At 32.0% G+C, this 11,804-nt stretch overlaps 1 protein-coding gene across 1 annotated transcript in view; it reads left to right on the top strand.

Annotated features, from left to right (window-relative positions):
* The window catches only part of Smp_196370 (putative voltage-gated potassium channel), a gene marked incomplete at both ends in the record, with an annotated part of 83,142 nt that extends 71,600 nt beyond the window's left edge, over nt 1–11,542 (top strand). Inside the window, 5 exon segments of the mRNA XM_018794972.1 lie at nt 6,831–6,941; nt 6,989–6,994; nt 6,999–7,762; nt 9,449–9,618; nt 11,442–11,542. Coding sequence (XP_018649331.1) covers nt 6,831–6,941; nt 6,989–6,994; nt 6,999–7,762; nt 9,449–9,618; nt 11,442–11,542 — 1,152 coding nt within the window.
* Between the last annotated feature and the right edge of the window lie 262 nt (nt 11,543–11,804).

Raw genomic sequence — 11,804 nt, forward strand, 5'->3', positions numbered from 1 at the left:
CAAAGCAAAGACATTTCTAATATCTTAGTGTAGTGTAATGGAAGATGAAACTTAATTACATACTGTCTACTGTATTGTAAGGTAACAATACTGCTTAGAACCAATCAATAAATTATTTATTACACATTCAATTATATAATACAACACAGTACAAAATATCATGTGATAGATGTAAACATGAGAATAAATAAAATATTCACATGTAGGTATCATTGTGGTGTGTGCTACTAACGTCGATAGATATAAGTACTATGCATCATCAATCGAAAATAAAATGTCTGGAGGTAGAAGGTTAAGAAGACCAAAGAGAACCAGAAAATAGAATAATTGATGTAGAAACGAAAGAACAATAAAGTCTGAGACGATTGACTGATATTTGCAAAGGAATAGTCAGGTTTAATACAATTAATTGACATTTTGTAAATCAGGTATTTATTGTATGGTTCTCATATTTTACTATGATATTCTGTAATTTCGCGTTCAAATACATGCGATTGTCTCTACTTGTGTTCTCATTCATTACAACATTACCACGGTTTGACTTGATAATTTCAAATAAATTGAGCATTGGATAGATTGTTATCAATAGAAATAATATATTTGTATTATCCGAATGAAAAGAAAAATTAGATTTTCTGATGAACAAGAATGAAATTGAACATGGTTGGCTACCATTTTGAGACTGCTTAGTCAAAAGAAATCTAAATAGGATTCTAAATCTATCCATATACTGATAACTTACACACTCAAATCGTTATATTAACTTCAATTCAGCACATCCATTCAGTGCAACAATCTCGCTAGCCCTAATTTTTTTCAGAACAGCTAACAAGATTATCATATCTGAAGAGGATAAACAAAGAGAACGAAAGCATGTAATTACCATATTACAATTTAATAATTTCCCTATAAATATTATTAGAAGCGTAATAAAACGAGATGTTTCACTGCTAAATAATAATCCGAATGAAATAGCATGGCTTGATACCATACCGGCATGGTACAACAGAAGAACTCCAAAGAATTTTAAAACAGTACGGGATTAATATATACTACAAAATAAGGAACACACTTCGAAATACTTTAGTTCGCTTAAAATAAAAAATCCTCTTTATGTCAACACAGAACAGTATCTACAAATTAAAATGTGTCGATCGTGATGCCTTCTATATTAGAGAGTCATCTGGCGAAATCTTACTTCCAGCCAAAGAACATCTTAGGTACACAAAGAAACCACCTAATAATCTAGTAGAACTGGATAGACTTCAACAACAGCGGTTCAGGCCATTTTCAACAACCACCAAATCGATATCAAAAACATGAAACTATTACAAAAAGATTTTTCCAACTACAAAGAAAAGAGAGTAGCTGAAGCTTTCCATATAATTCTTAATCTTACTGCCCTCAATAGAAAAGAAGGCCTCACTATCCATCCAACTTTAACTATATATCCAAGCTAACATGTCTGATAAAATTCACATTTCACACTATTATCGTACATACAAATTAAACTCTATACTTTCTCAACACAAAGGTCATATTCTTTCATCCCTGACCCTGTACACACAAAAATTTACATACATGTCGCATATAAATTACCTTGACTGGAACGACATGACATTGACTTGTTCAGACCTGTTTTTTTACTGTTCGCGTCTAATATTTTCACTTCCTTCCTTTGTATTATTTAAACTGGGATTAATTTGACTTCGCCCTATTGTGGGACTCCTCAGCAGTGCGCATCCACATTACCACAATCGGATGCCGGCTCAGTGGTCCACAGGTTAAGCACTCGCGAGCGAGACTGTTAAGTCCTGGGTTCGAATCTCGCGAGGCGGGATCGTGAATGCGCACTGCTGAGGAGTCAATCCCACAATAGGACGAGACGGCCGTCCAGTGCTTCCAAGTTTTCCAAAATGGTCTAGGTTCAATTGACTCATGATTTCAACTATGAAAAGTACTGAAAACTTCACAAAACCCCTTCTGATTATAATTTTGATTTGGTTATCGATTCTCTGAAAAAGTGGCTTACACTGAGTCACGACACGTCAGAAAATCTCATTTTTCTACTCATTAAGATACTACAAATATTGAAAATTGAACGATATTTGAGCGAACAATTGTTTTCAATAACTTTATCAAGCTCTACAGTTATAAGTCCATAATTATTATGATATTTTACAAATGCCAAAATGAGGCATGTATTAATTAATTTGACATTGTTATATGTTAAAAATGGTGAACGTTTGCATCTGTTACGACATATATACTTCAAAATTGTGTTATTTGTAAATTCGAAAGGTCATTTAATTAAGGTCAAAATGATTTGCAATAAAGTGTCCAGTTACAATCGGTATAATAGTAATATAGGAAAAATGAAAATGCGAAAAAATTGTGTGAATAAAATGCATAGTAGGAGAATTTCATCTTGTCAATTGAGATGATAATGATAAATAGTAATAGTAATAATAATAATATTGTTGCGTGAATATAATACGTAATAAGAGGAGTGTTATCAAGGTAATTACGATAAACGAATTGAGAATGATGGATGTGAAGATTAGGATAGAGGCGATCAAAAAAGGTGGGGAGAGGTTTAGGATATTTAGTTTTGGTATCTGGTGATCCAGTCATAGGCCAAGGTAAACATAGAAGTTGGATATACCTTTTCTGGATACATAAGTTTGGTTTTCTGGAGTTGATCCAGATGGCTTCGCCTATGTAGAATAGTCGTAATCTAGCTCCTTGAGGTAGATTTTTCGGAACTTGATATAAAACAGAGAAAGCTTCTTCTATTTTGATATGATGTTCACTATCTACCAAGTGAGAAAGGATAGTGCTGTTTATGGATTTGGTGACTCCTTTTCCAATACATCATTTTTATTTATAAAAAAATATTTACATATTATTGGAAACTATGTTGTATACAGTCAATAATTTAAAATCTTAATTATAGTAGTTTCTTACCAAATACACTTCTTTATTTAGGAAATTTTTCATTGTTGTGTATTAGTAGCATGTGAGTAATTGAATATGAATATACGACATTTTTGTAGTTATCTACACACATAAAAATGTTTATCACTGCCGACATAGTTATTTCTTACTAACGACTAATTTCTATTTATCTTATGTAGAATTATGTCAATCATATAACTTTTTAATAGTTTACTAAGTGTACCACACACTTATTAAGGCGTTTTGAAACTTTAACTTAAAAAAAGACACAAGTAAAAGTTTCATTTAAGTATTGCTATTCGAACTTGTATGCATATAAACAATCTCTAGAAAACATGTCAATCAGAAAGATGGAAAATTAATGACTTAAAATTATATTATACTTTACTTTTACTTATATTAAATTTTAACTTATTGGTGCTTCCAGGTTTTCCATGATGGTCTAGCTTCAATGGATTTATGAATTCAACTATTAAGATTATTATAATATTCATAAAACCCCCTTTCTGAAAATCAGCATCATACGCTCACTAGTGATGACCTCTAAGAGGTATTTCCTAAAGTTCTAGTGAGAAGCAGTGACCAGTGTAGTTCAACCGGGTCTATTGTGAGGTAGTGACTCACTGAAGACAATCATGTACGGTGACTCGATTTCGCGGATTAGTTGAAGTTAGACAATAACACCGTTGGATGCCGGCTGGGTCAGTGGTCTAGTGGTTAAGCGTTAGAGCACGGGACAAATCCTTCTCAGCTTCGAGTCCTGTGGGCGGAATCGTTGATGTACACTCCCTGAGGAGCTTCAAAATAGGACAAAACGGCCGTCCAGTGCTTCCAGGTTTTCCATGGTGGTCTAGTTTCAGTTGACTTATGAATTTACCTATTAAGATTACTATAATATCTACAAAACCCTTTTCTGTTAAGTATATAAAACCGTTTATATGAAGTAAAAAAAAAGCAGAAAACCTTCAAGTTATGTGTCCAATAATAACTTTCGCATTTGATCCACTTCTTTCCTTCTTCTCGTTAACTACAAAATAGAAATAAACTCTCGAATTACTGTTCAAAAATCATGGTTAGCTAAACTAATGGTATTAATGTTATAAATTTGAAGAGCGTACACGTTTATTAAAAACGTATTGTATTTAATCATTGAAACTTTGCCTGTAGCTCCTTCGGGGGCTACTGCCGGTCCCAAGCCCGGATAAAAGAGGAGGGTTGGCCATGGGGTTAGTAACCCCATCCCGTAGAAAACTAACTCGCTAAAAATAGCTATTGCTAACCAAATTTAATCATTGAATTATTCAACATACCTCCCTAAAAATGAACCGTTCAAAATGTTAAACAGTCTAACAACACAACTTTCTCCGATCCATTTATAGAGTATATCTGACTTTCTGGCAATACTTGTTCAAACTTTATGGTATATTCAATAAAAAAACAGTATACCTTCTAAAAGTTAAAACTTTAGCATTACACGCTGACAACACTGTTATTAGCATATTTTTACACTTTTGAAACTATTTAGAATATACAAGTTTCGAAGAACTTAGTTTGTATTTACTTTATCAATTTTCAAAATGTGAAGTGATGATTTACGTAAGATTAAAGAACTTTGCTTTCATACAAAATAATGGTATTTTTATATGAATATATACTAGTAGCCAAGTTTTTATGTAGACTGTCATGTTTTTTTTTATCGAACAATATTTGCTTACAAACATTAAATGTTATATTGTTGTTATTTTTGTTTATTAGAACTTCACGTGAATTGTTAAATATTTTTCAACTTATAAAACAGTTCCATTTACTAATTTGTGTTCAATATTTCAATGTAATAGTTCGCTTTCATGCTTTAACTCTAAAAGATAGTTTTAATAGTTGAGATTATGAGTCACATGAAGTTAGACCACCATGAAAAACCAGGAAGCACTGGACGGCCGTTTCGTCCTATTATGGGACTCCTCAGCAGTGCCCATCTACGATACCGCCGCGCGTGATTCGAACCCAGGACCTATCAGTCTCGTGCTCGAACGCTTAACCACTAGACCACTGAGCCGGCTGGCATCCAACGGTGTCAATGTCTAACTTCAACCCAATCCACGAAATTGAGTGACACACCCATCATTGTCTTCAGTGAGTAGCTATCTCACAGCAGATCTGTTTGAGCTCCAGTGGTCACCGCTTCTCACTAGAACTACAAGGAATACCTCTTGAAATCAGTCACTAATGAGCACATCTAAAAGATAAGTATGAAACCATGATATAATATTCTAAATATTATAAAAATACACATAAATCATGGTAACAATATAAGTATTGACTTTGTGAGGTGCCTCAATGAAAATAAAATTGTTGACTTTTGGCCCCATAATTAACGAATGTCAGAAGGTGAAACAACAAGACAGCACAAATATACTTCCACCAGTAAAATTATACCTAAAAATGTGAAACAAATTCAAAATGTAGACATCATTATCAAGGTTTTACTTGATAATTTCAAATAAATTGAGCACTGAATAGATTGTTATAAAGAAAATAATATATTTGTAATATCTCAATTAGTAGAAAGATTACATTTCTGACGTGACCCAGAGTTAGCCACTTTTTCAGAGAATAAATAATCTAATTCCGTAAAACTAAAGAACTCTATCATTATCACATTGGAAGCATGTAAAGTGATTCGATGAATGAGTATAAACAAGCTTAATGAAGGCGCAACTGAAATTTCCAAACTTAGAATCCAAACAGATTTATGAGGCTACTAAACCTTTCAAATAGCATCAGTAAGCAAACGGTAGGAAAAGTTCAAGTACATTTTTTAAATAACCCGTAAAATGACACAACTATGAATGAGACAAACAGAAAGGGACATTTTTTTTAATGAAACCTAGCAACTATTTGTTACTTCTAAAACAAACAAAGAAACAGTAAATATAAAATTCTGTTCTTGAATTTGTAAATGTGTCTTAATATATTCATAAACAGTACGCTATCTCTTAAATGTCATTCATTAAAAGGTATTCTTTGATTGGATAAAACTTCAGTTAAACAAATCAATATGTTACATAATTTAAATCACGAATTGAGATTTAGTAGACAGCAAATGAAGACTATGAAGCATTGGACACATGTTTCGTTCACGTATAAGGTTCCTCGTTGTCGGATGTAAGGCAACTATCTACATTTTCCTTAATAAAATTGGCAATGAAAACCACTGGATCCCAGCTCAGTGGTTTAGTGATCCTACGTTAGTCCTTGACTGGGTGGTGATAACACATTTCAGAGAACTCCCATACTAAAATGAAGAGTCCGTCCAAAGCTTCCTGGTTTACAATCACTGGCTAACTAAACTTTGATTATTATGAATGATTTTGTCTGCTAAATAGCTAATACACATTGCTTTATTTCTCATCACCACAATTACTTATAAGTTGAACTAATAATTTGTCTCAGTATGTCATTACATTTAACAAACATAATATAACTTGATACATTCGTGTACATTTTAATTTAAATATAGTTAATCTTCATGTAATTAAATATAATATAATAGAAATGATTAGTTTGGCTTGTAGAAAGAAAGATAGTAATAAATAATAACTGTAAAGAAAATACAAGAAGAAATTATTTAAGCTCAATGAATATGCTATTAGGCTTCACGTTAAATATCGGGCTACACTACAGTTTATGTAGGGATTACAATGAAAGTTAAATGATGAATCCATATGAATTCAGTAGCATGAAAATCATCTATGTAGTGTTTAAGATTTTCTAGCTTATGATACTTAAAAATTTCAAGGCATAGTTACCATAGCAATAGTAGTACTTTTTTTCCTCTATACTTTTCATAGTAATTTTTTTCAAATATGTAGGAAAATTATCTGTCAAATGATGTGATTACTGTTCCAGCTATTACATTACAATTAGCTAATGATGAAAAAGACTGGGAGGGGAGTGAAACTAAATTGAATGTCATTAATGATGTAGAAAGTTTGAAACCACCTAAATTCGTATTTGATAATAAAGGAAGAAGTTGTAGTTTAACAACATATGATGAAGAATCTGGCCTATTAATTCCTTATGCAAATGATCGATCAAATTCTGAAATAGCAATTACTAAACCACTATCAACAAGAACAAAGCCAACAATAACGGGAATAAATCAGATTGGATGGCAATTTAGATCACCATCTCTTAGCACAAAATATCTATCACATTATCCAAGACGTTTGCAATCCACTGATAAAATTGTAACAAAACGACGGTTTTTTCTACTAAAATCATCTAAATCATCCGGTTGTTCAAGTAATATAGACTTGACACAAAAATCAAAAGAGAATAAGTCACCACCTTCTAATTATAAACCCATAGAGATAAATGAAACTATGAGTCATAAAATATTTACTTGCAATCCGAAATCATTTAGCCCTAAACATAATCGTCGACATACTATGCCAACAGTTGAAGCTCGAAATTCTGAATCAAAATCAACAAGTTCTAGTGTGATGAATAAATACCGAAGATCTGATCTTCATACAGATGATACATGGATATTTTCAAATCACTCAAGTGGAACACAGTCAAACGACGAATTATGTTCATCAAGTATAACATCAGCACAGTGTTTATCATATAATTATGGAAAAACTCTATTATCCAGTCAGTGTCTTTCAATTCCAAATGTAAATTTTACAGATAATACACAACCACAAATGGTACCTATTAAGCCTATATGCGTATCTATGCAAGTGACACAATTCAACTCACTTAATTGTGATATTAATACAATTTCAACATCAAATTTGTAAGTTGACTATGAATTCATTTTGTTCATTTGAACATTATCTAATAGGAATATTGAATTTAAAGTTAATCTACATCATGAGTGGGTAATTAATGAAAATCAGAGAGCATTGAACAACCATCTTGTTCTGAATTAAGACTCTTCATCAGTATGTATCTATGGCTCCATGCTAGAATAAATCAACAATCTTCAATTATCTATGTAAAGTCTTTAAATTTGATTCCTACTCAACAAAAAACGTGAAAATGCTCTCTGAAGATAACAAAGTGTACGGGCGTCATTATAAGACGAAAGATATTTCAAACACACTTATGTATCATCAAAATGTAGACCCTATTAGTTGACGGTATAAGAGATTACAAGAATTATCTGATATCACTGATGTACAGTGTGGAATTTAACATAAAGTAATTGAATAGACGAATTCATAAACTTCCAGCTGTTCGAATGAAGCTTTAATTAGTCATGATTAGCTATCATCATTACTGTTGTATACCTTAACAAAATCGAAATCTCACCGTTTGTTCAACGATCATCCTAAATAATATATTTAGAAGATACTTAATTGATCTCGCTTGTGGTTATGGTTGCACACTGCCAAATATTTCAAGATGGTGAAAAATACCGGTTTATTGTACTGTAGTGTCAGTTACTATGGGAAGCACACATAACTTATTTTAATTTCTGGATAAACCAATTTATTCATTCTTCATAAATCACATTTTTACCTTGTTAATTACTCCTTTATCAATCCTGACTGTTTTTAAATGAGCGTATGTATGTGTACATCTTATCCTATTCATCCCATGTCTGCAAATTATTTTTATCTGGCTATAAACATTGATTAACATTTGATTAAATCAAGTTGGCTCACCTATTTTCTGCTTCGCTCTTCCCTCTTTGTATTGTCTCCTTGATTTTCTGTTCAAACCAAAAATAAGTGCATGAAATATGCATATTCGAAACCCGTATTTGGCATATTTTAATTCGTTTATCAATTAACACGGATTGAGTCGATAATTATATACGAGAATTGGAGACATTTATACTTCGATAACAAGCAGAAATGATCTAACTAGAGTCAAATATAGGGCCAGTAAAGTATCTTACCTGGAATGATCCACAAACTGATATCACTTCAGAATAGAAATTACTTGGAACAATATTAAACTCACTTGCTATTGTTTGGTTGAATCTTCCCACTGACGTCTAGGACTGTAATTGATCAGTCTCTTATTGGCAATATGTGCATACTGTACGTATTGTCTCGATATAGCCTTAATTCACAAGCATCATAGGTAAAGAGACTGATCAATTGCAGTCCTAAGTAACAATGGGAAGATAAAAATAAACAACACCAAGTGAATTTAAACTTTACCCCATTGCACAAGCAAGTGACTATCAGGACTCACTAGCTAAGTAGATAACGCGATGGCGTTTGAAGCCAACAGTACCGGGTTCGAGTCCCAGAGTGAACATCAACTCTGAGGTGCAGGTACATCCAACTGACGAGTCCCAAACAGGACGAAATGCACGTCCTGGATTCCACTGTTAGCCACTATCCATCTTTGCTCATCATTATGAACAATTTCATAAATGGATAATCATGAAACCGAACATTACTTATATGTTATATATTTAATTCGAATTCTTTTCTTTTTTCTTCTTTCATTTCATTACATTTAGATGTTTATATACACCAAATACTTCTCCTGTTAATTCAATTTGGTCATGTACAAATGATTATAATCATAATCGATATACATTATCAAATCGTGTATATCATGTACAAGGCAGCAATTTAAATGAAATTAATTTAACTAATGAATTACGTAATTTAAATAATCGTTTAGAATGTATAGAATTACAATTTACAAAATTATTTAAATTAATAGAATCTAAACAATTTTTATAAATTACAAAAAAGAGAGAGAAGAAGAATAAAAGAAGAAAAACTTCCAATTTCATCAGTTTTTATTTATATACTTACTTACGCCTGTTACCCCTCGTGGAGGAGCATAGGCCACCCACCAGTTCTGGTTAGAGTTTTCTCAGCGAGTTAGTTTTCTACAGGATGGGGTCGCTAACCCCATGCCCAACCCTCCTCCTTTACCCGGGCTTGAGACCGGTAGTAACTCTATAAGAGCTACAGGTGGAGTTTTTTTATTTATATTTTCAACTTTATTATTTTTCTTTTTTTCTAGATTTTTCTCTATATATTTCATTATCTGTAAAATAATCTTGAAAAAAAAAACAAAAAAAGAGAATGATTAGTTACTTAGCATAATATTTAACTAAATATAATTCAGGTTAGTACAAATGAATAGTCTTATTAGATGTTCAATAGTTTGTTGTGTATTATCTGATTACATATCAGTGTAATCTAAGAAGAAAAATATGGTGTTGTATACAATCAGGGAAATTAATTAATGGCTTTGTTGAATATGTTACATCATAATGGGTGTTTTTTTACTTTTTGTGGCCCTAAGATCTGACTCCATTTGGATCATACGAATGAATGTTATTGAAATATACATATCGTCGATTCTTGTATAAAAAATTGTCGACTTAGATCGTGTTAGTGTATAAAGGAATTATATAAGTCAAATATGAGACTAGATTTTTGAATACATATATTTTGTACACTTACTGATGTGGAAAAACAATCAGAGGGATGAAGTGAGGGAAACCAAGAGAAAGAGTATGAAGCGAAATGACGCGTAGTGGAGAAGGTATGTAAGCCAACTCGATTTAATCAAGCGTGAATCAATATTTATAGTTATACAAAAATAAGTAACAGACATGTGATAAATAGGATAAGAAGTGTACATACATACGCTCATATAAAAACAGTCAAGATTGATAAGTGAATAATTAACAAGGTAAAAATGTGATTATAGAAGAGGGAATAAACTGGCCTGTGCAGAAGCTAGAATAAGTTATGTGGGTTTAACACAGCAACTGATACTACAGTTATATGGATTGAATAGTTTAGTTGAATCAATTCTTTTTTTAATGATTCAGACAATTAATGCATTTAATTATAACTAATGAACAAAGTAATACGCATTTAAACATTATGCTATTTTACGTTGAATACTAGAAAAGTTATTCTAATCATATTTAAGATATTATCATTTTTAATGTAATTCCATATACTTTTAGTTACTAAGTTATTCGTAAAAACTTTCATGATTTAAAATAACTAAAATAATTGTGAGCAAAAATGGGTAGTGGCTAACAGTGGAATCCAGGACGCGCGTTTCGTCCTATTTGGTACTCGTCAACTGGATGTACCTGCATCTAAGAGTTGGTGTCTGCTCCGGGACTCGAACCCAGTACCTTTCGCTTCAAATGCCATCGCGTTATCCAAGAAAAGGGGCGTCCTGGATTCCACTGCTAACCACTATCCATCTTTGCTTATAATGCTCGTGGATTAAGGCTATATCGAGACAATACGCACAGTATGCACATATGCCAATTGGAGACTGACCAGTTGCAGTCTTAAACATCAATGGGAAGATTCAAACAAACAATACTATGTGGATTTAACTACAATAATGTTTTTCTAAAATTCTCTGAAAGATAACAAATGATTCACATTAAAAGTCATGTACATCTACTTTTCCATTGTAAATAAAATAGATTTAATATTAGTGTATTTTTGGTTTTTGGGTAGCAGTAGAATTAGATAAATGTTTCTTTCTATCTGAGGATCATCAGTTGGATGTAACTCCAGTTACTGCTAAGTATAAACTAAAAGTATCACAAAGCTTATAATTAAATTCATTAATGAGGTGTTAAGTAGGAGTAAGATGTATAATTTAATTATTTAGGTGAAACTGTTATTTATTGTAGTTTAATCTGTTGATATTGAAAATTATATAAATGCATTAACAATATTGCTTCCCAACTAATGCTTAGTTCTATGCATTCAGATTCAACAGTTGACTAGATGATTATATTATACATAACTCTGAATATTTTAATATAGTAGCAAAATCAGTGGTTGCATCTGTTGAGGATGTACGAACACCAAAAA

This window comes from Schistosoma mansoni, chromosome 1, assembly GCF_000237925.1.
Source record: "Schistosoma mansoni strain Puerto Rico chromosome 1, complete genome".
Taxonomy (NCBI): Eukaryota; Metazoa; Platyhelminthes; class Trematoda; order Strigeidida; family Schistosomatidae; genus Schistosoma; species Schistosoma mansoni.